This window comes from Sphaerodactylus townsendi, linkage group LG06 (assembly GCF_021028975.2).
Source record: "Sphaerodactylus townsendi isolate TG3544 linkage group LG06, MPM_Stown_v2.3, whole genome shotgun sequence".
In the NCBI taxonomy this organism is placed as follows: Eukaryota; Metazoa; Chordata; class Lepidosauria; order Squamata; family Sphaerodactylidae; genus Sphaerodactylus; species Sphaerodactylus townsendi.
This window is the reverse complement of record NC_059430.1, coordinates 130,583,502-130,611,357: the sequence shown is the minus strand read 5'-3', so window position 1 is coordinate 130,611,357 and position 27,856 is coordinate 130,583,502. Positions and strand designations below refer to the sequence as shown.

The window sequence follows — 27,856 nt, the reverse complement described above, 5'->3', positions numbered from 1 at the left end:
GATATAAATCCAAACTCTTCTCTTCTTCTTCAAACTCCTCTGCAGCTAGCTCCTGTTACAAAAACACAAGTGCCAAAGGGATTCAGGGACATTTGGGAAAGGACCCCAGAATCCCAAAGCCCAACCAATAATGGCTGAAAGTCTTTGGTCTCTCTTCCCCCCTAGTGCCTGCTAGGAAGCCAGGTCGGAAGGGGTGTGTGTGGGTGTTTGTGTAATGGGAGGTGTCTTCTTTCTCCCTCCCCCGCCAGCGGCTGCCCGTGTGCCCCAGGTGGCTGGCAGCTGCTCATTCCAACCAGAGACAAGAAGAGACCACAGTCGCTTCGAGACAGACGCCAGCAACAGGTAGGTGCTGTTTCTCTGCCTTCTCAGCCCATCAAACTGTGGGCCAGTCTCGCTGCGGCGGATGGGGGGAAATGGTCCACTCTGGCCAGGATGGGCCAAGAGGGTTGTGGGTCGCGGCTGTGAATTTCACTTCTTCCGACACATGCATGAGGATTGCCCTCCCAGATCGTACCAAGAACCTGTTTCCTGCAGCAGCCGGCCGGACTGGGACGTTTTCAAAGAGGGCATGTTTCAGAGCACAGCTGTATTGGTAGAAAAGCTAGATCCAAATCCAGCAGCACGGAGACCAACAAAATTTGGGAGGTAGAAGCTTTCTTCATCTTTATCTTTATTCACCTTTAATAGGCATAGATAGATCGAGATTTACACAGACACATTCTGCAGTCTCAAGTATAGTTCGAAGTATAGAAGAATAGTCCGCGTAACCTTGGACGGTTGACTTCGAGGGATTCAGATCCCTTCAGATTTTTTTTCTAAAAGAAATAGCCAGAGCAAATGACAGTAAATACCCCTACGCATCAATGTAAAAACACAATCTAATATAAAACTGTTTAGCAAGTTAAAAGCAAAATAATACAGCAATAGGTATCCTACCATGCCGAATATTAGACCGATTGGAGAAGATACCTATCTTTTATAAGAAGTTCTCACGTTTGTTTTATGTGTGTCATATTTGATATTTAAAATTTGATTCTGTGCCAAATAATAATAGAACAATTTGGTTTAATTAATGCGGTCTGATCGATGTTTCCCGAAAATAAGACAGTGTCTTATATTAATTTTTGCTCCCCAAGATGCGCTATGTCTTATTTTCAGGGGATGTCTTATTTTTCCGTTCCACAGCTGCATGCTCTGGTGTTCTGTTCGACGGGCCTGCTTCCAAACAAAAACTTTGCTACGTCTTACTTTTGGGGGGATGCCTTATATTTCGCACTTCAGCAAAACCTCTACTACGTCTTATTTTCAGGGGATGTCTTATATTCGGGGAAACGGTATAATAGATTTTTAAAAATACAGTTAAAAGTAATAAAATGGGAATAAATTAGCACTTTAAAATGGTTGTCAGGTATAGAGCTACCATACGTGTTGTATGGTAGAAGCTTTCAAGAGTCAAAGCTAGGTCAAACCAGATAGATTATGAAGATCTTCCCTAGTTGTTACCTCAAGCATGTGGTGTTGTGAGGTAGATTGCTTTGAACATGGAGGTTCTTCTTCATGGCTAACTGCTGACATTAGACCTCCACCGTTTTTAAAAATCCAGAGAAAGCTGCACCTGGAGAAATTTCCTTTTGTGTATGTGTGAAAGAAACAGGGGAATAGGTTGACAACGGCTCGAATTTGGCAGATATTCATTGTGTTTATTTTCTTCTTAGCCATCATTTGCTGCTTTTAAATTTTGAAACACTGCAAAGGTGTTTGAAACACTGCAAAGTCTGAGAAGCTTATTACTAAGAGCAGTGATGGCGAACCTTTTTCGAGACCGAGTGCCCAAACTGCAACCCAAAACCCACTTATTTATCGCAAAGTGCCAACATGACAATTTAACCTGAATACTGAGGTTTTAAGTTTAAAGAAAAGCAGTTTAGCTCTGGTAGCGTTACTCAGGAGGTAACTTGGTGGTGATAAGCAAGCTTTGCTTTGAAACAAGCAGTGCAACTCTTCCAACAGGTGAATCCACGCGACCCTGGGAGGGGTTTACTTGCTCAGAAGCAAGCCCCATTGCCAGCAACTGAGGCTTACTCCCCAGGTAAAGGATGGCACTTTGGTTCGCCGCGCGAAAATCAGTAGGGTTTTAACGGCGCTGAACAGGGTTACCTACACTGCTTCCCCAAAACTAGGTACTTAAGTTTAATGGTAATAATCCCGGAAGCCCAGCGGTCAGAGGCTGGCCTAGATGTGTGGGGGGGGGGGGGACTCTGTTTTGCGATGCCACACAGGGCTCTGAGTGCCACCTCTGGCACCCGTGCCATAGGTTCGCCACCACTGTACTAGAGTCACTCTTTGGTCCATTTTACAGACAGGAAACAGAGTGAATACCTTGGCTGAGGTTTAAGGCCACTGGGGATACCTTGTCTAAAAACCTCTTGATCCTGAATATTGATTGAATTTGCATCTCGGACCCAGAGATAATTCAGTATGGAGTCAGTCTGGCCGGGCACAATGTGCTCATCTTCCCACCCAGCTGTATTTCCCTCTGGGTGACGGATGACAGTTCCCTTTAGCCACAGCCTACCTTACAGGGCTGGGGTGGTGAAAAACCTGAGGGAGGGACACCAGCCCATAAACTAAGAACAACTTGGAGAAAGGGTATGCTGGAAAGTCTTAATTGGGAAGCTGATCTTGCGTGCATTTGCTGATTTGTTAAGTTTGCCTCTTGGGAGTGAGATATTATGGGGTGGCCGGCCCCTGCAAAAAACAACCACAGCAGCTCATCATCTCCTTTGCTATTTACTAGGTTAGAGCTGAGATCAGGGACCCTTTTCCCCCTTAGCCGCAGCTGGCGCGCTTTAAAAGGCTGTAGCCAGGCACAGGTACAGGAAGGTGGTACTTTGGAGACTTGGTTCCCCTATTGGGAAAAGAAGTTGAGAAGGAAAAATTGTCGGTTGTCTGACTCTGGGAGCTGCCTCTTGCCTGTGTGGACTGATGCGACGCCGCAAAAGGAGAGCAGGAGGAAGGGCTGGAAAGACCGTTTAAATCCCAACTGTTGGCCAACTGCATCTTCTCTTAGAGCAGGGGTGGGCAATTATTTTTTTCCATGGGGCCGCATAAGAAACAGAAAATATTAAGTGGAGGCCAAAAGGCTGGACTCATTCTGCATAATAGGCTGAACGATAAGTGACAGACAGGTGCACAGATCAACTTGGAATCAGTGGCAACAGTTCTGGCATACAACACTCATTGGGCACCAAGAATCACAGGCTTAACCTCCTTACCTGCCTAGGTGTCCACTGTGGCACCAAACAAGTGGGGAGACTTAAGTCCCTTGACCTACTTTTTTTCATTGACTGGTGCTTGAAAGCCCTGCAGAAGCGGACACCTTGGCTGCCGGCTTCTCGCGAACTCAAAAACTTCACTCAACAAGGCGGTAGTGGCGGCTTTGCAAAGCCCGCCCAGAAGCCAAGGCAACCAGACTTCTTGGGCTATCTGAAGAGGAGGGGAACGCCCCAGAAGCCACTGCGCGAGGGGAGTGGCCTTTCTCCGAGGCCCTTTTCGGTGCAGTGGCAAGGTGAGGGGGGAAGGGGGAGGGTTAGCGGAAGAATGAGCAGCGCGGTTCTAAACAGGTCCTCTTAGGCCAGGGCCAGGTCTGTCATACGGGCCAGTCAGGGTCGTCTGGCGGGCCACATGTGGCCCGCGGGCCGTATAATGCCCAGGTCTGTCTTAGATGAACTGACCTTGCAGGGTTGTTGTTGTTGAGGAGGAGAAGAAGGAGGAAGAGAGTAGTAGTTTGGATTTATATCCCCCCTTTTTCTCTTGTAAGGAGACTCAAAGGGACTTACAATCTCCTTTCCCTTCGGTAACAGCACCCACAAACAGACAGTGGCTCCAAAAAGGGACGGAAGCCTGTTACTGAGGGTGGATAGTTGGGTAGAGGACTTTGTTGGCCTATGGCAGTGATGGCGAACCTTTTCGAGACCGAGTGCCCAAACTGCAACCCAAAACCCACTTATTTATCACAAAGTGCCAACACGGCAATTTAACCTGAATACTGAGGTTTTAGTATAGAAAAAACGGTTGGCTCCGAGGCACACGTCACTCAAGAGTAAGCTTGGTGGTAGTCGGTGGCTTTGCTTTGAAGCAACCGTGCATCTCTTCCAACGGGTGAATCACGACCCTAGGAGGGTTTACTCAGAAGCAAGCCCCATTGCCAGCAGCCGAGCTTACTCCCAGGTAAAGGATCACGCTTTAGTTCTTCGCATGAAAATCAGTGGGGTTTAACAGCGCTCAACAGGGTTTACCCACACTGCTTCCCCAAAGGTTTGATGCTAATAATCTCCCTGAAATAATGACACTATTATCACATGACGAACTCTGTGCACGCGTGCCCACAGAGAGGGCTCTGAGTGCCACCTCTGGCACCCGTGCCATAGGTTCGCCACCACTGGCCTATGGCACTCCCCCTCAACTCATGCACACACACAAACCGGCTTTTTGAAACACAGAAACTGGATTTTTATTTAACAGACTTCTCTTCTCCGGATGATGGTTCAGAGAGGTACATAAGCGTTACTTCAGGCAGTATGTCTTAATGGTTACAGAGCAAGCAGTTTGTTTGGCTGTTTCAGTTACAAGCCCTCTTGTTTCCCACCAACCAGACCTCTCGCCTCTTGTGGAAACAAGGCTGTCTCCCCTCAGTCTGAGATATTTGAGAATACAGCCTCCCTTGGCCTTATCCCCCTTTGGCTCTGGCTCTCTTAGCCCTTCCAGGGGTCTGCAACCTGCAGCTCTCCAGGTGTTCATGAACTACAAATCCCATCAGCCCCTGCCAGCATGGGGCTGGTGGGAATTGTAGTCCATGAACATCTATCTCCTTTGACTGACTAAGAAGAAGAAGCAGAAGAAGAAGGAGAAGAAGAAGAAGGAGAAGAAGAAGAAGGAGAAGAAGAAGAAGAGTTTGGATTTATATCCCCCCTTTCTCTCCTGCAGGAGACTCAAAGGGGCTTACAGTTTCCTTGCCCTTCCCCACTCACAACAAACACCCTGTGAGGTGGGTGGGGCTGAGAGAGCTCGGAAGAACTGTGACTAGCCCAAGGTCACTCAGCTGGTGTGTGTTGGAGTGCACAAGCTAATCTAGAAGAAGAAGGAGGAGGAGGAGAAGAAGAAGATGAGGAGTTTGGATTTATATCCCCCCTTTCTCTCCTGCAGGAGACTCAAAGGGGCTTACAGTTTCCTTGCCCTTCCCCACTCACAACAAACACCCTGTGAGGTGGGTGGGGCTGAGAGAGCTCCGAGAAGCTGTGACTAGCCCAAGGTCACCCAGCTGGTGTGTGTGGGAGTGCACAGGCTAATCTGAATTCCCCAGATAAGCCTCCACAGCTCAGGCGGCAGAGCTGGGAATCGAACCCGGTTCCTCCAGATTAGATACACGAGCTCTTAACCTCCTACGCCATTGAGGAAATCACAGGGTTCTCTTTGAGTCACACTGACTCTCAGTCTGCTTTCCGGATTCTCAGTGTGTGTCTCTCTTCACACAGTCGCAATTCCCCAACTCCTTTCTGACAGGCTCCTTCCTGCTTTTATAGCAGACAGCGCACCCTATATGTGGCTGCCAGCTATAGCATTGCAGCCCAGTCAATCCGGTTGCACTCTGGCTGTTACTGTGGTCGTCAGGACTACAATTCCCAGCAATCACCAGTTCCCTCCTTTTTGCGTTAAGAGCGGGAAACCGAGCTGGGGAGCTACGGCAAAACGAAACTATGTAGCTCCGTCAGAGCCAATGAGAGACCAGGAACTGGGGGGAGGGAAAAGCTGATTGGTTGCTGTCTGTTTTTGTACATAGGACAAATACTGGAACTGAGGACAAGAATCCTCAGTTCCAGCACCCTGTTGCTAGGGTGACCCAAGTCAATAAAGTTCTTCTTTTAACATTGACTTTGGCCCTTTCCCCACTTACCTTAAGCTACTCTCCTCAAATGGCGCGGGGTCCAGCTGCACTCCCCACTTACCTTAAGCTACTCTCCTCAAGTAGCGCGGGGTCCAGCTGCACTCCCCAACGCTGCCTCTCTCATGCCCCCTCAGCGCGCGTAATTCCTGGCGCCTTTTGAAATGGCGCCTTTTGATGGGGAAGCTCGGGAAGCTGGGGCCCGCACCAGGAATTGCGCGCACTGGGAATTGCGTGCAGCAACCCTCGGACAAAGGTAAGTGGAGAAAGGGCCTTTGTCTGAGTGGTGTTCAGCCTTACATTGTGCTGGAACTCCTTTCTATCGTTCTATCATGTACCCAGACCTACTAGTAAGCATGGTTGGGTCAGGAGAACATGCTCGCTATCCTGGACTCTACCCAGCAGGGCAAGGGACCCTGATGAAACGATCAATACCCGAACAAGCGGGTGGGAGTCCCCCCTGCCGTTCGTCCTGGACAGGAGTAGCACCCTCTGTGAGGACACCAAAAGGGAGCGAGCTCGTCTGGTGTAGTTCCTGACTGAATCCCAAGTGCTCGGGAGAGGACCGACCCGTGAGGCGGACAAGCAGAGGCGCGCATACGAAACGCTGCAGCTCCAAGCGGGTCACTTGCGAAAGGGACCAACTAAAATCCAACGTCTCAGCCCTTCAGCAGCAAGTGGCTTACCTAATAGCTGAACGAGAAAAGGAGAAAGCGGCTCTCGAGGTCCCTACCGCTGAGGAGGAAGCTGTAGAAGACAGTATGGAGGGTGAGCTGAGAACTGAACTACGTTCCCTGCAGAGACAACTGGCTGATCTTACACAAGATCGTAGCCCCTACTACCAAGGGGGCAGGCGGGACGTCGTGGAAGGGGGTGCCCCAAATCACCTAAAAAGGTGTAACCCCCAGAGGGGACCCCGGAAGAGTTTTAAAGTGAACTTTGCTGGGGATCCCGACGAGCTCACCTTTTTCCTGATACAGTACATGGAAATCCACGGTGACAGCTTCAACTCCGATCGATAGAGGGTATTCGAGATCAGGACCCGACTTTGGGGGGGGGGAGGCTGCTAACTGGCTGGTGGGACTAGTAGAGAAAGGCGCCCCTGAAATCTACCACCTTGAACGATTCTTACTTACTCTAAGGAAGAGGTTTGAGGACCCCCTAGCGGACGAGAAAGCTCGGGGAGAATTACAATGCTTGCAGCAGCGAAGTCGTTCGGTCAGTGATTTTGCCGCTGAATTTCACAAACTGGCCAGCCGTCTACAAGGGTGGTCTGAGATGGTCTTAAAGATGCCCTCCACCCCAAAGTGCTGCAGTGGGCCCTGGTCAATGGCGACCCTGAGACATTGATGGAGTGGATCAAACGCGCGGGAGATGCTGAGGTGCGGATTCAACAGATCAAGCGGTCGGAACAATGCTGGAACTGGGCCCAGTTGCTCCTGCCACAAGGGAAAGCTGCCGATAACGAGAAAGGACGACCGGGACCCTCCGAATCCACCCATGCTCATCACTGCCGCTTGGGGCTGTTCCTTCATTGTGGGGAAAGTTGCCACCTCATCGCTTCCTGCCCTGGACGTCGCACCCCAGCCACGGCCTCCGGAACCAAAGGCTCGCGGCGCACAGAAACACCCTCGGTACCCCAACAACCCATTCTGCTACAGCCAGGGCTGCTATCAACCCAGCCGGCCAGGCCGACGAATCGAGTGAATCCAAGGCATTGGATGCCCAAGAATTTGTTGTGACGCCAGGAAACGACAGCGACTTGACCTAAATAGCGCCAACGACCAGGTCGCCCAAGCAGGCACCAGGGGGCGGGTGAGTGTCCTCTCCACCAAGCCCATAGCTATAGCTGTTACCCTCTCCCTCCCAGGGTCCCAAATGCAGACCCGCACTGAGGCACTCATTGATTCGGGCTGCTCCAGGTGCCTGATCCACCCAGATTTGGCAGGGGCATTGGGGCTTAAACTCATTAAGCTAAAATGGCCGCTCCAATTTGAGCAAATGGATGGCACATTATTGGGAGAGGCCCTCTGCACCCACAAGTCAGAGCCGGTGGTGGTATCGTTTGCGGGGCACAGGAAACAACGGCAGTTCGTAGTGGCCAAGTTAGGCAGCTACCCCTTTGTGCTAGGGATGCCCTGGTTCACGCACCACGACCCGGACATCAAGTGCATGCTTTTATATCAGACAGCGCACCCTATCTGTGGCTGCCAGCTATAGCATTGCAGCCCAGCCAATCAGGTTGCTCTCTGCCTGTTACTGTGGTGCTCTTGCTCTGGCTAACTGCACCCCCCGCAAATTAACCCCATAAGAGCCTGATCCGTCACACCTTCCCCCCACAACAAACACCCTGTGAAGTAGGTGGGACTGAGAGAGCTCCGAAAGAACTGTGACAAGCCCAAGGTCACCCAGCTGGCGTGTGTTGGAGTGCACAGGCTAATCTAGTTCCCCAGATAAGCCTCCACAGCTCAAGTGGCAGAGCGGGGAATCAAACCCGGTTCTCCAGATTAGAGTGCACCTGCTCTTAACTACTACAACACTGAGGCATAATGCAGGACAGGAGAACTATGTATGCCACCCTGATATGTAGCTAGTGCATTCTGTGTTTGTTCGGAGGTCCTCTGCTATAGTTTTGGGGGTCCCACAGTGGGTCACTGGCTTTGAAAACTGGTTCAGGGGCCAAGTGAGGGTTGAAGCCAGTCTGAGGGAAACTTGCTCTTCAGTTGTGCCCAAGTATGTCTCAGTGTCCCCATCCCTGGACTGGATTCTCTCAGCTTCTCCACCGGCAAGTGAGTAGAGACCATTCTCAGGATTGTGGGACCAATGTGGACAACAGTCACGTGATCGGGGCTGCCATGTGGAGGAGAAGTGGGAAAGATCCAGTGCAGAAGGAGGGAGGATACACACCTTTGACATTAGAAACCTCTAGTGGCGTATGAGATAAAGAGCTCGTGTATCTAATCTGGAAGAACCGGGTTTGATTCCCAGCTCTGCCGCCTGAGCTGTGGAGGCTTATCTGGGGAATTCAGGTTAGCCTGTGCACTCCCACACATGCCAGCTGGGTGACCTTGGGCTAGTCACAGCTTCTCTGAGCTCTCTCAGCCCCACCCACCTCACAGGGTGTTTGTTGCGAGGGGGGAAGGGCAAGGAGATTGTCAGCCCCTTTGAGTCTCCTGCAGGAGAGAAAAGGGGGATAGAAATCCAAACTCTCCTTCTTCTTCAGCAAATGGCAAAAATAATCAGAGTAGCAGATAATCTACTAGAACCAGGGAGCATACATTGAAAATGCTGGGGGGAAGAATTAGGACTAATAAAAGGAAACACTTCTTCACGCAACGTGTGATTGGTGTTTGGAATATGCTGCCACAGGAGGTGGTGATGGCCACTAACCTGGATAGCTTTAAAAGGGGCTTGGACAGATTTATGGAGAAGTCGATTTATGGCTACCAATCTTGATCCTCTTTGATCTCAATTGCAAATGCCTTAGCAGACCAGGTGCTCGGGAGCAACAGCCGCAGAAGGCCATTGCTTTCACATCCTGCATGTGAGCTCCCAAAGGCACCTGGTGGGCCACTGCGAGTAGCAGAGAGCTGGACTAGATGGACTCTGCTCTGATCCAGCTGGCTTCTTCTTATGTTCTTATGTTCAGGTTAGTCGGCCTTTACCCACATGAAACACACAAAAACCTGACTTATCCTGAATCAGACCCTTGGTCCATCAAGGCGAATATTGTTTGCTCAGTCTAGCAGTGGCTCTCCAGGGCCCCTCAGGAATTGTCCACTCAGATTGGCAGCAACTCTCAAGACCCTCAAGTATTGTCCACTCTGACTGGCAGCTGCTCTTTAAGGTCTCAGGAATTGTCTACTCAGCTCTTCAGGGTCTCGGGTATTATCTACTCACTGGTGGCAGTTCTTCAGGGTCTCATGAAGAAGCAGGGACGTAGGTATAGATTTTTTATGGGGGAGTCCGGGGGTGGGGCCACACCCTCACCAGCCCCTAGGGCATGGCCACGCCTCCCCAAGCCCCGCCCCTGGCCTAGCGCTTATAAAAGCAGCTCTCCGAGGTCGTGGATGGCAGACTCCCCTGCCCTTCCCTCCCCTGCCCCTCCCCTCTGGGCAGAGGTATAGAGGGAGAATGGAGCCTGGTGCAAAATCTGAGTTTTGCGCCCCCGCCCCCCCTGGCAGCCGCTGTGATGCTGGAATCCACCCCCAAACAGCATCACTTTCAATGGTATTTAAACTAGAGAGCCCAAATTCTCCTTTTAAATCCACCTTAAAGGGAGAATCTGGGGTCCCCAGTTAAACAACATTGAAAGTGATGCTGTTTTGGGGTGGAAGCCCTGAAACAGCATCACTTTCAATGTGGCGTAGTGGTTAAGAGCAGGTGCATTCTAATCTGGAGGAACCGGGTTTGATTCCCAGCTCTGCCACTTGAGGTGTGGAGGCTTATTTGGGGAATTCAGATTAGCCTGTGCACTCCCACACACGCCAGCTGGGTGACCTTGGGCTAGTCACAGCTTTTCGGAGCTCTCTCAGTCCCACCCACCTCACAGGGTGTTTGTTGTGAGGGGGGAAGGGCAAGGAGATTGTAAGCTCCTTTGAGTCTCCTACAGGAGAGAAAGGGGGGATATAAATCCAAACTCTTCTTCTTCTTCTAAACTGAGGACCTCAGATTCTCCCTTTAAATCCATGCCGAAGGGGGTGGATTTAAAAGGAGAAATTGGGGAAATTTGGGGGGTGCCTGCTGTCAGGGGTGCAATTGTTAAGCTAGAAGCACCAAACTTTCAGGGTATCTTTAGGAGTCTCTCCTAATGATACCACCCAGGTTTGGTGAAGTTTGGTTCAGGGGGTCCAAAGTTATGGACTCTCGAAGGTGTAGCCCCCATCTCCTATTAGCTCCCATTGGAAACAGTAGGACAGGGGGGCACCCCCTTTGGGAGTCCATAACTTTGGACTCCCTAAACCAAACCTCACCAAACCTGGGTGATATCATCAGGACAGTCTCCCAAAAAATCTCTGGAATTTTGGTGCTGCTAGCCTAAAAACTGCGCCCTCTGTAGGCCAAAAAACGAAAAAACACTGAAAATATGAAAAATCCCACAAACGAACCTGCATTTTTTGCGCCCCCCACAAGGCGGCGCCCAGGGCCACTGCCCACTTTGCCCAATGGGAGGAACGCCTCTGGGTTTATATTCTTTGTTACTCTCTGCACATGCTCTCTCTAGTAGCTTGTTAGCCATGTAATAGTCAAGCAACAAGCTAGCTGATGAGGCCAGCTAGTTAGAAAGATATTTCTTGTTTTGTATCCAAGTTACCCTTCCTATTTTATAGCTAGTAAACTTTATTTCGGTAAGCAACTACCTCTGTCTCATTATTATGCAAACTCTGCTTTATAAGTATTACATCGCTTAGCTTCCAAGATCTGAGGCTACTCTGGGCCTCACTGGCACCTTAATGGCCGCTGAATAGCAAATAACAATTAACGGAATTATCAGGTACGGATTCTGGTTTGTTAACTGGAGACTTCTTCTTCTTTGTATCCAAGAAGAAGGCAGGATCATCTTAGAGAAAGGGTTTTATCCAATGCAGCTGGAAAAATGTTGCTACATAACTGAGCATTGATTCCAGACCTTTGGCCATTTTGGTTGCCCTCCTCTAGGCCCGTTCCAGCTTGTCAATATCCTTCTGGAACGGGTCTTAAGTAAATGGGGTTTTTTTGTGAACAGAGCAGCTAGTCCTGAGCGTCTGTTTCATTTCATTTCATTTTTTGCAGAGGAGCTTGATCCACGGGTTAGCGGTTTTCACTGAACTAATGTCCATCTCTTTCTACCTGGGCCTGTTGTCCGCAGGTTGCACCTTTAGCCTATTAAAGAATAATGTCTAACAACATGGCCAAAATCGCAGAGGCTCGCAAGACGGTGGAGCAGCTTAAGCTGGAGGTGAACATCGACCGCATGAAGGTGAGATTTTTAGTCAGCTCTGTTCCCCCCACCCCAGGACACATGTGCTGGTTTCAGTGGTGTAGCAGGAGCAGCAGTGGCGTAGGAGGTTAAGAGCCTGTGCATCTAATCTGGAGGAACCAGGTTTGATTCCCCGCTCTGCCGCCTGAGCTGTGGAGGCTTATCTGGGGAATTCAGATTAGCCTGTGCACTCCCACACATGCCAGCTGGGTGACCTTGGGCTAGTCACAGCTTCTCGGAGCTCTCTCAGCCCCACCTACCTCACAGGGTGTTTGTTGTGAGGGGGGAAGGGCAAGGAGATTGTAAGCCCCTTTGAGTCTCCTGCAGGAGAGAAAGGGGGATATAAATCCAAACTCCTCCTCCTCCTCCTCCTCCTCCTCCTCCTCCTCCTCCTCTTCTTCTTCTTCTTCTTCTTCTTCTTCTTCTTCTTCTTCTTCTTCTTCTTCTTCTTCTTCTTCTTCTTCTTCTTCTTCTTCTTCATTCATTGTCATCAAGCAGTCTGCATGATGCTTCCAAGGGCAGCTCGGCATGTGAGCAGAGGTGAGATCCAGCAGGTTCTCACAGGTTCCCGAGAGTAGGTTACTCATTATTTGTGTGTGCCGAGAGGGGGTTACTAGTTGGTGATTTTGCTACGTGATTTTTGCCTTAGTTACGCCCCTCCTCTCAGCAGTAGCGCGCAGAACTTGAAGCAGTCTAGCAGGAGCTGCACCGGCGTGCGTGGCAGCCTGCTCCTGCGTACACTCGTTTCCTGCCCAAGGACCAGTGTAGCGGCTGTGTCCTTGCCACAGCCCCGCCAAGGAATGCCCAGCCCCCGGAATGCCCGCCCACGCCCCCGTCGTGGCCCGCCCTGTGGTGCTACGCCACAGTTTGAATCCCACCACCATGGGAACCTGTTGCTAAAATTTTTGAATCCCACTCTACATGTGAGGTACATGTACTTGAGGTTGTCGAGGGAGCAGACGTTGTGGGCGGTGTTGCAGTGCCTGCCACCCCAGCTGCGCGAACGCCTGAACATCCTGGCCGGCCTTTCCCACTAAAGTCCGGGCTCAGCATGTGTGCTTTGCAATAGTCAAACCCGAAGTTTCTAAAAGCTTTCCTTTCTTTTCTTCTCTGATTTTGGAATCCTTTCTCCTCCATCTCTGATAGATATCCAAAGCAGCAGCTGACCTACTGGCTTACTGCGAAGCCCATGCCAAGGAAGATCCTCTGGTGACCCCCGTGCCCGCTTCAGAGAATCCTTTCCGTGAGAAACGACTCTTCTGCATAGTGCTGTGAGCCTGAGAAGCAGGTGGGGGTACAGTTTTGCTCCTCCTAGGCCAGTGATGGCGAACCTTTGGCACTCCAGATGGTTCGCCACCACGGTCCTAGGCCAAGAGGGAGGACAGGGGCTTTCATTTTGATCTTCATTTGATAGGTTTTCAAATTGATCAGCTGGAGAAGAAGTTTGGGGATTTAACCTTATTATGCAGGAGGAATAACCTGTTGTCTCCTATGTTATAAATACTAGCAGGAGAGCAAATTAGACCAGGAAAATGGTATGAGGGAAATCAGAGGTGAGATCCAGCAGGTTCTCACAGGTTCCCGAGAGTAGGTTACTAATTATTTGTGTGTGCCGAGAGGGGGCTACTACTTGGTGATTTCGCCACGTGATTTTTGCCTTAGTTGCGCCCCTCCTCTCAGCAGTAGCGCGCAGAACTGGAAGCAGTCTAGCAGGAGGTGCACCGGCGTGTGTGGCAGCCTGCGCCTGCGTGCATTCAAGCTTCCCCGCCCCAGGATTCAGCGGTTGCATCCCGTTGGCCACAACCCTGCCCCGGAATGCCCCGCCCTGGAATGCCCGGCCACGCCCACGTCATGCCCCGCCCAGCCCCATTGTCGTCACACGCCACAGTTTGAATCCCACCACCATGGGAACCTGTTACTAAAATTTTTGGATCCCACCACTGAGGGAAATGTGAAAAGTTTCCCCGACAGTTCCTTTGCCATTCTTTTACTGTAAAAAGCAAACAAACGTGCAACCTGGTAACAAATCTGCCCCGGACATCTGGCTTTTAATTGTAGTGCTACAGATATATTCTCCGCTGAAAATGGTTGCATAATTTTAACCCTCTCATGACCTCTGCCTCTTTTGCAGCCCTGCATGCTTGCCTTTCCCCTAATCAGGTTCCTGGCTGGAGGGATGAGTGGCGGAGAGGGAGGGAACCTCCCAAATTTCACTGTGTTGACTGCAATAATAAACATGTAGTGCTGTTCTTTCTGAAGTCTTGCTCCTGTTTTCTTGGATCTCCCAAGAGTTTCCCGTGCTGCAGTCTATGGGAGGCATTTGACAAGAGGGACTTTCACTCTTAAAAGCCTGGGCCCTTTCCCCCCAATCTTGTTGGTCTCTAAGGTGCTACTGGATGATTCTAGCTTTTCTACAAGAGGCCGTTATTCTTCAACGGTCATTCGGGGACATGCAAGAAGGTATTCTATACCCTGTTCAGGATAAAGACAGATGCGGGATCCAGCAGGTTCCCACCAGTTCTCGAGAGCGGGTCACTAATTATTTGTGTGTGCCGAGAGGGGGTTACTAATTGGGTCTGCTTTTCCGTTAGAAATTCCACTAGGTCCAAAAATCATAAAGTCCTGTTGTTTCCTATGTGGCTGGTTAGCGAAGGTAGAAAACGGGATAATTCTCCCTGTTGGGCTGTTTTAAAACGTGTTTTAGAAATATGGTAAAGTTCCTTGTTTAAGGAAAGTCTCCTCCTTTTGATTTCTAGAAACAAAATTAAGTATTTGAAAGTATTAAGTATATGACAGGCTGTCAATTAGAGGAGAAGTAGTTGTTTCTGTTGGCAGCAGATGATAGGACTTGCTATAATGAGTTTAAATTATGGACAGAAAGATACCAGCTGGAAATTAGGAACTTTTTATTTACAGTAAGAGTTTTTTACAGTAACAGAGAAATTATTAATGCCCCGCCCCGGAATGCCCGGCCACGGCCCCGTCGTGCCCCACCCAGCCCCATTGGCACTATGCCACTGATTGAATCCCACCACCATGGGATCCTGTTACTAAAATTTTTGGATCCCACCACTGGATAAATATGATAGGACATTTGTGCAGTCATCCGCCATTTTTTGAACTGTCTTTGTTCTCGAATGCACCGTTTGGGTCCTGGTGCCTACCTAGTTCTATCCCCAAGACCCTAGAACCCAAACAGAGCATTCTAGAACAAAGATGGTCCAGGAAATGATGGATGGATTCACAAATATTCTGTCATCTTTATCCTGAACAGGGTATAGTTTGGGTTTCTCTGGGATGACAGATGGCCTCGTTGCTACAAGCATAACACCAGCTAAGATTGGCCCCATCTTCCCTGTTACGGGAAGGATTGCAATGAATTTCCAAAGCTTAAGCACTTACAGTCACAGTTTTTGAACTGGGAAAAGAATGTGTTATCCTTCAGGGGCCCGGCCTGCTCAGCTATCCTCCCATCACGGTTTCATGACTGATTTCTTCCCACCCCCCAAATCCTGCTCCTCAAATAAGATATTCACAAGAAGCAATTATGAATGAGGGGTTCGTAAAAGCCTGGCCTACCAGGCGTGACAGAAGCTGAAGCCTCCCTTGACTGGCGTTGGTGTTTATAGCTTCCGCATTAGCCAGTTGCTTTCCAGTATTTTCCTTTGTCCCCTCCCATCTTTTTCCAAGACCTGATTTGTGGGCTTTTCTACATTTCCTTTTAGTTTATTGTACAACCCATGTATCAATTATGCTCTATGCAGATGACACTGTCCTTCTCTTTCGATCCAGAGTTGGCCTCAGACGCTTAATGAAGCACTGTGTGGATTACTGTGAAGCCAACAGACTGACAGTTAATTATGAAAAAACCAAGGTTTTGGTCTTCTCTAGGCGCTTTAAGAAGCTCACATAGGCAATGAAAAGCACCCAAATTGAACAGGTTAAGTGCTTAAAATACCTTGGCCTCTCATTCTCCTTTAACCTTTCATGGGCAACCCAGAGGAAGGCCACTCTCCTAGCTACATCTAACAGTATGTCAGCATTACTACGTTTCTTCTACAGCTGTGGCCATTCCTTTATCCCTCCTGCCCTCAAATTTTTCAATGCCAAAGTCGCCTCAAGATTGCTTTACGGAGTCCCAATTTGGATTCAAGCTATTAACCACTCCTTGAATTTTCTTCAATCCAATTTTTTTCATAAGATACCTGGACCCCCAAATTGCATGCCCTATGCAGCCCTTTGTCTGGAGTTCGGTCAAAACTGCTTGGAATCAGCCGCTTGGCTGAGGGCTTTTAGATTCTGGCTGCGAATCCATTTTCTCTCAGACTGTAATTCCCTGGTCCATCGTCTGCTCTCTGACACCCATTCCAACCCCTGGTTTTCCATAATTGAAGAAAAAATGGCCTCTATTGGACTGTCAGTGGATTCACTTTGCCCTTTGTCCTATTCAGAAGCTTATAGGAAATTAACAAGTCAACTATTGGATAGAGAGTTCTCTACCCTAATCACCGCAGCCAAGAAAACATGCTCCCCCCTGTATTTTTCTCTCCCATTTGAACGGGGCCACTTAGCACACTACCTGTATTGCTTAATAAACCCTGCTCAAAGGAGAGCCATAATGCTCGCCAGGTTTAATGTTATGCCTTCTGCCTTGTTACATGGCAGATTTAATAAGCAAGAAAAGGCTAAAAGATTGTGCCCATATAACGATGGCTCAGTTGAATCTCTGGCCCACCAATTACTACACTGTCTCAGATTCAAGGAAATCAGATCCAAGTATGTGAATCTTACTCCTTTACATTTACTCCATCTCCTCGATTTAATTAGATTACACTACTTGTTGGACAATCCTGATCCTTCTCTCTGTATGATAGTGGCAGACTTTCTCCTGGAAATTACTAAACGCCAGTAGATTTCCTTCGACCTAACATTTATTTCCTGTATATATTTTTAATCAGTTTTTTTATTATTATTGTACTGTTGTCTATGCCAATAAAGGCTTGCTGAGTTTATTGTACAGTACAAAGTCGTCGGGAAAACAACAATGAAGTTGATGCTCAATGCTGTCCAGTGCCTATATAAAACATTACCGAGGTTTCTCAGGGGTAATTTGGCTCCTTTCTTTCTTCTTCCCCCTGAATTTATTGTGGTTGACTCCCTGATTGTCCTCAGCAGGGGGCCCCAACCTTGTTCAACCTCCGAGTGCTTTTTAAACATGGCCGATGAGTAATGGTTCACTACAAAATGGCTGCTCAGAAAGGCAGAGTCAATCGCAAGATGCTGGGAGGTTTCAAATTTTCACACAACGTCATATTCACGTGCGGCCAGGTTTTCATACTGTTTCCACACCTCCTGTTGTGTACATGTCACAACTGTGCCAGTTATTGTGTACATGCTACACCTGTGACAGTTGGAATCACCACCTGTGACAGTTGGAACCACAGTTCTGTTCCACAACAGCGCCATCTGCTGGACATCAAAGCAACACCCTCTGATACAAGGGAACCAACCTTGAAAACCACTGCCTTGTGGAGTGAAAGGGATGTGGCGGGCTATCTGCACATGGCTCACCCACCCTAACGGAGGAAGGGGAAGGTGAGGGAAGGTCCAGGGGTTTGCTGGACCAAACACTCTGAAATTTGAACGCAACGTAGCTCATGCCTCCCAGCGTGTTTTACGCTAGATAATTCGCCTGCAAGGGAAGGGAGTGAAAGGGACAGGATCAGCCCACCTGGACATGGCCCACCCATTCTAGCAGAGGAAGGGGAACATTAGGGAGGGACCTGCAGGGTTGCCATGCAAGGAAACGGGAGAGAGGGAGGGGAGGGAGGGGCCCCTTGCCTCTCCCCTCCCTTGCAATCATTGTGCAATGACACATGTTCAAACCATTTGCTTCCCCTTTTCTTCCTTTTCCACTTCACCAGACTCAGCCACAGCAACGCGTGGCCGGGCATGCTAGTAATAAATAAATAATAATAACAACTTAAATTCCTTCCACTGTTTTCAAATCTGGAAAGACATTTATTAGGGGAAGGCAGAGGGAGATTCAGGATGCTATGGCTTTTGTGTTTTTTTTTTTTAAAGAACAAGGACAGTTGAATGCCTTAATCTTTGCTGACCCCTTCCCAGCCCCAAGAAGGTGCAAATCCAGATCTTAATTCCTTTGTCTCCTACAACCAAAGAAGAGTTATGAAAAACCTATAACATTAAAAACAAACAAAAGAAAGAACCCAAAGGTTACAATGCTATGAAATTGCAGTGCTCTGTATTAAACTGTAGTGGCTGGATTTTTCTCTATAGCATTTTTGTATTTTTATAATATTCCACTTAATATAGAGCACTGCAACCTTGGGGTTATTTTTAATTTGTTTTTAATTCCTTTGTCTGCCTCAAAGGCCAATTAACTCCCCGCTCCTTCAGTTAAGACCCCTGATCATGCCTCAGAATTGAATTAACGTCTATTAATGGGCCATTTGTTTTGATCTTCTGGCCTGTAACTGCCTTGCTGGCTCTGTCTAGGACCTCGGCTTTTCATCTAATATTTGTGATCTTCAGCAAAAGATATTCTATCAACCAATGGCTTTTTGCTCTGGAACAAGGTAGGTGCATATGATGTCACTTCCTGTTTCACCCCTTTGTATGCCATGCTGATGAGATGGTAGTTCTCAGAGGCGTAGCTAGGGAGAATGGAGCCTGGTGCAAAATCTGAGTTTTGCACCCCTCCCCCCAGAGACGTAGCTAAGCCATCCTGCGCCCAGCGCGCACTCTTTGTTTTCCACCCCAATCCTCCATGGTGCCCTGCCCCCGACACCCCAGTGGAGTTACGTAGCCCCGCCCCCACACATTGCATAACCCCGCCCCCTGCGTATCCCTGCTGCCGGCTCCTGCTCTTCTAAGCCAGACCCTGTGAGCACCTTTGGAATTCTGACACAGCATGGTGGGCATAGCCACAAAATGGCTGCCATAGGAGGCGGATCCAGCCACAGAGCCACAGGGCCTGGGGAGGGCAGAAGCCTGCCTGCACAGACCCCGGGAGGGTGGAACAGAGGCATAGCTAGGGAAAATGGAGCCCGGGGCATAATCTGAATTTTCCTCCCCCCCAGCTCCATTTTCCCTAGATACAGTGGAGGGGGGGGGAGAGAAATTGAGCTATCTGCTGATCTCATGGAGGAGCGCCAGGTCTACCGCTGGGCAGGCAGGCAGGGGCTCAGGTCTACTGATGGGCAGGCCAGAAGGGGTTGAGTCGGCATGCTGGCACAGGTTCTGGCTCTGGAGGTCAGCACCCTCACTCGACCTGTGGTGCCCACCTTAAAGGGAGAATCTGGGGTCCCCAGTTTAAACACCCACCCCCCCCCCCCCCCACCCCCCCCCCCCCCCACCCCCCCCCCCCCCCACCCCCCCCCCCCCCCACCCCCCCCCCCCCCCACCCCCCCCCCCCCCCACCCCCCCCCCCCCCCACCCCCCCCCCCCCCCACCCCCCCCCCCCCCCACCCCCCCCCCCCCCCACCCCCCCCCCCCCCCACCCCCCCCCCCCCCCACCCCCCCCCCCCCCCACCCCCCCCCCCCCCCACCCCCCCCCCCCCCCACCCCCCCCCCCCCCCACCCCCCCCCCCCCCCACCCCCCCCCCCCCCCACCCCCCCCCCCCCCCACCCCCCCCCCCCCCCACCCCCCCCCCCCCCCACCCCCCCCCCCCCCCACCCCCCCCCCCCCCCACCCCCCCCCCCCCCCACCCCCCCCCCCCCCCACCCCCCCCCCCCCCCACCCCCCCCCCCCCCCACCCCCCCCCCCCCCCACCCCCCCCCCCCCCCACCCCCCCCCCCCCCCACCCCCCCCCCCCCCCACCCCCCCCCCCCCCCACCCCCCCCCCCCCCCACCCCCCCCCCCCCCCACCCCCCCCCCCCCCCACCCCCCCCCCCCCCCACCCCCCCCCCCCCCCACCCCCCCCCCCCCCCACCCCCCCCCCCCCCCACCCCCCCCCCCCCCCACCCCCCCCCCCCCCCACCCCCCCCCCCCCCCACCCCCCCCCCCCCCCACCCCCCCCCCCCCCCACCCCCCCCCCCCCCCACCCCCCCCCCCCCCCACCCCCCCCCCCCCCCACCCCCCCCCCCCCCCACCCCCCCCCCCCCCCACCCCCCCCCCCCCCCACCCCCCCCCCCCCCCACCCCCCCCCCCCCCCACCCCCCCCCCCCCCCACCCCCCCCCCCCCCCACCCCCCCCCCCCCCCACCCCCCCCCCCCCCCACCCCCCCCCCCCCCCACCCCCCCCCCCCCCCACCCCCCCCCCCCCCCACCCCCCCCCCCCCCCACCCCCCCCCCCCCCCACCCCCCCCCCCCCCCACCCCCCCCCCCCCCCACCCCCCCCCCCCCCCACCCCCCCCCCCCCCCACCCCCCCCCCCCCCCACCCCCCCCCCCCCCCACCCCCCCCCCCCCCCACCCCCCCCCCCCCCCACCCCCCCCCCCCCCCACCCCCCCCCCCCCCCACCCCCCCCCCCCCCCACCCCCCCCCCCCCCCACCCCCCCCCCCCCCCACCCCCCCCCCCCCCCACCCCCCCCCCCCCCCACCCCCCCCCCCCCCCACCCCCCCCCCCCCCCACCCCCCCCCCCCCCCACCCCCCCCCCCCCCCACCCCCCCCCCCCCCCACCCCCCCCCCCCCCCACCCCCCCCCCCCCCCACCCCCCCCCCCCCCCACCCCCCCCCCCCCCCACCCCCCCCCCCCCCCACCCCCCCCCCCCCCCACCCCCCCCCCCCCCCACCCCCCCCCCCCCCCACCCCCCCCCCCCCCCACCCCCCCCCCCCCCCACCCCCCCCCCCCCCCACCCCCCCCCCCCCCCACCCCCCCCCCCCCCCACCCCCCCCCCCCCCCACCCCCCCCCCCCCCCACCCCCCCCCCCCCCCACCCCCCCCCCCCCCCACCCCCCCCCCCCCCCACCCCCCCCCCCCCCCACCCCCCCCCCCCCCCACCCCCCCCCCCCCCCACCCCCCCCCCCCCCCACCCCCCCCCCCCCCCACCCCCCCCCCCCCCCACCCCCCCCCCCCCCCACCCCCCCCCCCCCCCACCCCCCCCCCCCCCCACCCCCCCCCCCCCCCACCCCCCCCCCCCCCCACCCCCCCCCCCCCCCACCCCCCCCCCCCCCCACCCCCCCCCCCCCCCACCCCCCCCCCCCCCCACCCCCCCCCCCCCCCACCCCCCCCCCCCCCCACCCCCCCCCCCCCCCACCCCCCCCCCCCCCCACCCCCCCCCCCCCCCACCCCCCCCCCCCCCCACCCCCCCCCCCCCCCACCCCCCCCCCCCCCCACCCCCCCCCCCCCCCACCCCCCCCCCCCCCCACCCCCCCCCCCCCCCACCCCCCCCCCCCCCCACCCCCCCCCCCCCCCACCCCCCCCCCCCCCCACCCCCCCCCCCCCCCACCCCCCCCCCCCCCCACCCCCCCCCCCCCCCACCCCCCCCCCCCCCCACCCCCCCCCCCCCCCACCCCCCCCCCCCCCCACCCCCCCCCCCCCCCACCCCCCCCCCCCCCCACCCCCCCCCCCCCCCACCCCCCCCCCCCCCCACCCCCCCCCCCCCCCACCCCCCCCCCCCCCCACCCCCCCCCCCCCCCACCCCCCCCCCCCCCCACCCCCCCCCCCCCCCACCCCCCCCCCCCCCCACCCCCCCCCCCCCCCACCCCCCCCCCCCCCCACCCCCCCCCCCCCCCACCCCCCCCCCCCCCCACCCCCCCCCCCCCCCACCCCCCCCCCCCCCCACCCCCCCCCCCCCCCACCCCCCCCCCCCCCCACCCCCCCCCCCCCCCACCCCCCCCCCCCCCCACCCCCCCCCCCCCCCACCCCCCCCCCCCCCCACCCCCCCCCCCCCCCACCCCCCCCCCCCCCCACCCCCCCCCCCCCCCACCCCCCCCCCCCCCCACCCCCCCCCCCCCCCACCCCCCCCCCCCCCCACCCCCCCCCCCCCCCACCCCCCCCCCCCCCCACCCCCCCCCCCCCCCACCCCCCCCCCCCCCCCCCCCCCCCCCCCCCAACCCACCCCCCCACCCCCGCCCCCCCCCCCCCACCCCCCCCCCCCCCCACCCCCCCCCCCCCCCACCCCCCCCCCCCCCCAACCCTCACCCCCCCGCCCACACCCCCCCCCCCCCACCCCCCCCCCCCCCCCCCCCCCCCCCCCCCCACCCCCCCCCCCTCCCCCCCCCCCCCCCCCCCCCCCCCCAACTCCTCCCCCCTCCCCCCCCCCCCCCCCCCCCCCCCCCCCCCCCCCCCCCCCCCCCCCCCCCCCCCCCCCCCCCCCCCCCCCCCCCCCCCCCCCCCCCCCCCCCCCCTCCCCCCCCCCCCCCCTCCCCCCCTCCCCCCCCCCCACATAAGAACAAGCCAGCTGGATCAGACCAGAGTCCATCTAGTCCAGCTCTCTGCTACTCACAGTGGCCCACCAGGTGCCTTTGGGAGCTCACCTGCAGGAGGTGAAAGCAATGGCCTTCTGCGGCTGTTGCTCCCAACCACCTGGACTGTTAAGGCCTTTGCAACCTCAGATCAAAGAGGATCAAGATTGGTAGCCATAAATCGACTTCTCCTCCATAAATCTGTCCAAGCCCCTTTGAAAGCTATCCAGGTTAGTGGCCATTACCACCTCCTGTGGCAGCATATTCCAAACACCAATCACACGTTGCGTGAAGAAGTGTTTCCTTTTATTAGTCCTAATTCTTCCCCCCAGCATTTTCAATGCATGCCCCATAGGTGTATGCACCATAGGTGGCATCTGGAGGTTTTTAAAATTACAACTTCTCTGACCACCCACAAAGCTATGTGCCCTCCCCACTGAGTGGACAAGACGCAAGCCACAGCTTTTGACCTGCCTCTCTCCCTCTCTCTCTCTCTCTCTCTCTCTCTCTCTCTCTCCCTCCCTCTCTCTCTCCCACTCTCCCTCCCTCCCTCCCTCTCTCCCCCCTCTCTCTCCCTCCCTCTCTCTCTCTCCCTCCCTCCCTCTCTCTCTCCCTCTCTCTCCCTCTCTCCCTCTCCCTCCCTCCCTCCCTCTCCCTCTCCCTCTCCCTCTCCCTCTCCCTCCCTCCCTCTCTCTCCCCCTCCCTCCCTCCCTCCCTCCCTTTCTCCCTCTCCCTCTCCCTCTCCCTCTCTCTGTGGCTCTTTTTCCCCTCCCGCTTTGCTTTCGCTTGCTTGGTGTTTTTCGCTGGAGACACACAAGGCCCACAGGACAGGCAAAAGCCCGATATTCACTGTCTAGCATGTGGCAAAACAAACAAGGGGAAAGAATGGATCACCTTTGGATCCAGCTGCCTGCTTCTTGCGGGAAACACTGCGTTTGCCCCACTGTGTGGCACAAAAAATTGCACATGCCGTCAGGGCCCGTTTGGGAGTGAGCGCAGAAACACAACGTAAGGTCAGGGGGTGACGAATCAAAACCATCCTCTCTCAGCTTAGGCTCTGAACACGAGTTTCCCATCTGTATATAAGAATCCCACCAGAGCTTTGCAAAGTGGCCTAAAAAACGGGCCAGGTAGAAAAGCTGGTCTCCGTTTGGAAGAGATTGGCTGACCTACGTGTGCTTTCGAAGCTTTGGTGTCTTGAGTGTGAAATTCAGCACTGTAACTTGACTGAAAACAAGTTTCTGGTTCTCAGAACAGGGGGAAGAATCAGGACTAATAAAAGGAAACACTTCTTCACGCAACGTGTGATTGGTGTTTGGAATATGCTGCCACAGGAGGTGGTGATGGCCACTAACCTGGATAGTTTTCAAAGGGGCTTGGACAGATTTATGGAGGAGAAGTCGATGTATGGCTACCAATCTTGATCCTCCTTGATCTGAGATTGCAAAGGCCTTAACAGTCCAGGTGCTTGGGAGCAACAGCCGCAGAAGGCCATTGCTCTCACATCCTGCCTGTGAGCTCCCAAAGGCACCTGGTGGGCCACTGCGAGTAGCAGAGAGCTGGACTAGATGGACTCTGGTCTGATCCAGCTGGCTTGTTCTTATGGAGCAGCAGTGGCGTAGGAGGTTAAGAGCTCATGTATCTAATCTGGAGGAACCGGGTTTGATTCCCAGCTCTGCGGCCTGAGCTGTGGGGGCTTATCTGGGGAATTCAGATTAGCCTGTGCACTCCCACACACGCCAGCTGGGTGACCTTGGGCTAGTCACAGCTTCTCGGAGCTCTCTCAGCCCCACCCACCTCACAGGGTGTTTGTTGTGAGGGGGGAAGGGCAAGGGAATTGTAAGCCCCTTTGAGTCTTCTGCAGGAGAGAAAGAGGGGATATAAATCCAAACTCCTCCTCCTCCTCCTCCTCCTCCTCCTCCTCCTCCTCCTCTTCTTCTTCTTCTTCTTCTTCTTCTTCTTCTTCTTCTTCTTCTTCTTCTTCTTCTTCTTCTTCTTCTTCATCATCATGTCCCCTGAACGTTACCAGCTCTGGGCTGAGGAATTCCTGGAATTCCTGGAGATTGGGGAGGGCAGAATCCACCCTTCAAAGAAGTCATTTTCTCCGAGAGAACTGATCTCTGTCAATTGGAGATCAGTTGTAATTCTGGGGAGGGGAGTGTCTCCAGGCTATACCGGGAGGTTGGCAGCCCAACTTGACAGGCAGAAGTAAATGATGGCCCAGGTGGTGGATTACTTTAGTGAAATTGCTGGGGCGGCAGAATGCAACATATTTGCCATCCTAAAAATCACATTACCTGGGATGCCTGTAAAGACAAGACAGGCCCAGGTATCTGATTTCCCCAAGCTGCTAGGAATTTGATGCAAGTTCCTACTTTCATTAAGGACATTCTAACATCTGCATAAGGATAGCTTGTGAAAATGTGACTTTCCTGGCTTGTAAGTTTTTAAAATATTTTTTCTATCCCTGAAGTTCTCTTGGTTTGAATATGGAGTTGGCACCATAAGTCCACTTTCACGGGGCAGAAACTTTGAGTACATGGGAAGGTGCGTTCCCCCATAAGCAGCAGTGGCGTAGGAGGTTAAGAGCTCGTGTATCTAATCTGGAGGAACCGGGTTTGATTCCCAGCTCTGCGGCCTGAGCTGTGGAGGCTTCTCTGGGGAATTCAGGTTAGCCTGTGCACTCCCACACACGCCAGCTGGGTGACCTTGGGCTAGTCACAGCTTCTCGGAGCTCTCTCAGCCCCACCCACCTCACAGGGTGTTTGTTGTGAGGGGGGAAGGGCAAGGAGATTGTCAGCCCCTTTGAGTCTCCTGCAGGAGAGAAAGGGGGGATATAAATACAAACTCCTCCTCCTCCTCCTCCTCCTCCTCCTCCTCCTCCTCCTCCTCCTCCTCAGCCACCTGGGAATTCATAAGGAAGGTTTACATTGGGACTCCTCTTACGTACTTAACAGTTGTGACTGCTACTCAAAGAGAACGCCAGAGTGGTCACACCCGGGGTATCGTTTTCGAGGGCTTGTTTGGCATTGCTGTGGCAACAGGTGTGTGTGTGTGTGTGGGGGGGGGGGAGATAAATGAAAGGTAATATTGAAACAGGTGGAATTGCGGGTGGAAGGAAACCACCCTGGGTGTGGAAGGTTGCGAAAGAGGAATAAGATAAGGGAAGTGGATCAGAAGAAACCGGAGGAGACGGGCAAGAGGGATCCTGTTTCTGATATCAGGGCCCCTGCAAAGTTTGCTAGAAACTATCAGGTCGAAAACCGGTCCGCTCCCCCATTGGGAGGGTTTCTGCTGAAGGAACTGGGGAACGGGGAGGGTTGCCAAACTCCATGTGGAGCCAGGAGATCTTCCACAATTACAACTCCTCTCCAACTGACAAAGTTCAGTTCCCCTGGAAAAAGTGGCTACTTTGGATGTTGGACTCTCTGGCATTATACCCTGCTGAATTCCCTCCCCAAGGCCCGCTATTCCAGGATCCATCCCCCAAATCACGGGAGAGTTCCCAACCCAGGGGGGTGATCCTCTCCTTAGCTGGATTTAACACAGAGGTGGGATCCAGCAGGTTCTCACAGGTTCCCGAGAGTAGGTCACTAATTATTGGTGTGTGCCGAGAGGGGGTTACTGATTGGTGATTTTGCCACCTGATTTTTGCCTTAGTTACGCCCCTCCTCTCAGCAGTAGCGCGCAGAACTTGAAGCAGTCTAGCAGGAGGTGCACCAGCGTCAGGGGTGTAACGAGGCAGCCCTGGGCAAACTGTAGCCCTGGGCAAAACCATGGGCGGCCACTCCACCACAACCAAAAATGTTTTTGCACCAGGACATTGGTGCCTGCAGGGGGTGCATTTTTAGACATATCAGCACCAAATTTCAGCATATCATCAGGAGACTGTCCTTATGCTACTTCCCAAGTTTGGTGAGGTTTGGTTCAAGGAGTCCAAAGTTATGGACTCCCAAAGGGGGTGCCCCATCCCCCATTGTTTCCAAAGGGAGCTAATAGGAGATAGGGGCTACAGTTTTGAGGGTCCATAACTTTGGCCCCCCTGAACCAAACTGCACCAAACTTGGGGGGTGCCATCATGTCCAAATTATACCCTGAAATTTTGGTGCCGATACATCCAAAAATGCGCCCCCTGCAGGAACATCCTATAAATTTGCCCAAGAATCTTTGTTCTGCATTGAGTTTTCTGCATTGCTGTCAATGGGGGTTGCAGGCTGTGGGGGGCACATTTCTGAAGGCACAGTCTCAAATCTTTCAGGGTCTCATCAGGAGACTGCCCTAATGATACCTCCCAAGTTTGGTGCAGTTTGGTTCAGGGGGGCCAAAGTTATGGACCCTCAAAACTGTAGCCCCCATCTCCTATTAACTCCCATTGGAAACAATGGGGGATAGGGGTACGCCCTTTGGGAGTCCATAACTTTGGACTCCCTGAACCAAACCTCACCAAACTTGGGGGGTAGCATAAGGACAGTCTCCTGATGATACGCTGAAAATCTGGTGCCGCTAGCCTAAAAACTGCGCCCCCTGCAGGCCTAAAATGGAAAACCACTAAAATACCCAAAAACGAACCCAGCATTTTGATGCCCCCCACAAGGTGATGCCCTGGGCAGCTGCCCACCTTGCCCAATGGGCATTACGCTAGTGACCGGTGTGCATGGCAGCCTGCGCCTGCGTGCATTCGTTTCCCGCCCAAGGACTGGCGCAGCGGCTGCGTCCTTGCCACAGTCCCGCTCAGGAATGCCCCGCCCCCAGAATGCCTGGCCATGCCCCCGTCGTGCCACGCCCAGCCCCATTGGCGCTACGCCACAGTTTGAATCCCACCACCATGGGAACCTGTTACTAAAATTTTTGGATCCCACCACTCATTTAACATCAACAGTAGCTGACCCCCCTCCCCCAATATCCTGGTTTTGACACCATCTTTCAGTAAGCCAAGCAATGGTAATCAACAGACTACTTTAGAACAGGTGAAAAATGTGTTTTCCTTCATCCGTAAGCAGCTACCCCCATTTCCTGCCCATCCCTCCCTCTGTCATGACTCTGCACAGATGAATTTCTGTTCCTTCATATTATACCCACAGGTTTGTACCATCTGATCTGGAAATCCGCCCACACACACATTTCAGGAAGTGGGATTTTGAAGCTTGGGGGCAAGGTTGAAGCCTCCTGGCAAGTTCATTTTGAACAGTTTTCGGCCTTTTGGTTGCCTTTGTCTGGTTTTCAATGGGATTGCAATGGAATTGCATGTACTTGCTGTTTTATTTTAACTACCTCCATCAGCCACCGCAATGTTGTTGCTCTCTGTTGCTCTTTACAGCCCCATATGTCATCTGCTGATTGAATATCGGCTAGTCCCCTCCCCGGGGGGTTAATGCCAGACATCACCTACTTAATTTAATTGTGGAAGATTACTGCTGCTAGTGTTTTAATGTTTAATTTATCTATTGTTTTAATTGAAACTATCTGATGTATTTAAATGTTTGATTGTTTTGTGGACCGCCCTGAGCCCTTCGGGGGTAGGGCAGTCTATTAAATTGAATTATTATTATTATTATTATTATTATTATTATTATTATTATTATTATTA

The 27,856-nt window shown here is 54.3% G+C and overlaps 2 protein-coding genes across 4 annotated transcripts in view; both read left to right on the top strand.

Moving 5' to 3' along the window:
• The first annotated feature begins 293 nt into the window (after positions 1–293).
• Positions 294–14,158, top strand: GNG8 (G protein subunit gamma 8). Of its 3 annotated transcripts, none has more exons than XM_048501177.1 (4): positions 294–342; positions 11,790–11,900; positions 13,047–13,188; positions 14,032–14,158. In XM_048501177.1, exons 2-3 carry the CDS (start codon positions 11,817–11,819, stop codon positions 13,173–13,175), a joined length of 213 nt encoding a protein of 70 aa, XP_048357134.1. In that variant the 5' UTR covers positions 294–342; positions 11,790–11,816; the 3' UTR covers positions 13,176–13,188; positions 14,032–14,158. The 3 variants fall into 3 exon arrangements, with proteins under 3 accessions (XP_048357134.1, XP_048357135.1, XP_048357136.1); XM_048501178.1 differs by lacking the exon at positions 294–342 and adding an exon at positions 535–645; XM_048501179.1 differs by lacking the exon at positions 294–342 and adding an exon at positions 4,211–4,230.
• Positions 14,159–16,944: 2,786 nt separating this feature from the next.
• LOC125435554 overlaps positions 16,945–27,856 on the top strand; it is a 24,012-nt gene continuing 13,100 nt past the window's right edge. Inside the window, exons 1-3 of the mRNA XM_048501748.1 lie at positions 16,945–17,126; positions 18,420–18,499; positions 25,170–25,313. Coding sequence (XP_048357705.1) covers positions 16,945–17,126; positions 18,420–18,499; positions 25,170–25,313 — 406 coding nt within the window. The remainder of the gene's footprint in view (positions 17,127–18,419; positions 18,500–25,169; positions 25,314–27,856) is intronic.

Coding starts and splice junctions, on each gene's coding strand:
- GNG8 (XM_048501177.1), top strand. CDS start 11,817: ATGTCTAACAACATGGCCAAAATCGCAGAGGCTCGCAAGACGGTGGAG. Junction 11,901..13,046: donor TGAACATCGACCGCATGAAG/GTGAGATTTTTA, acceptor CATCTCTGATAG/ATATCCAAAGCAGCAGCTGA.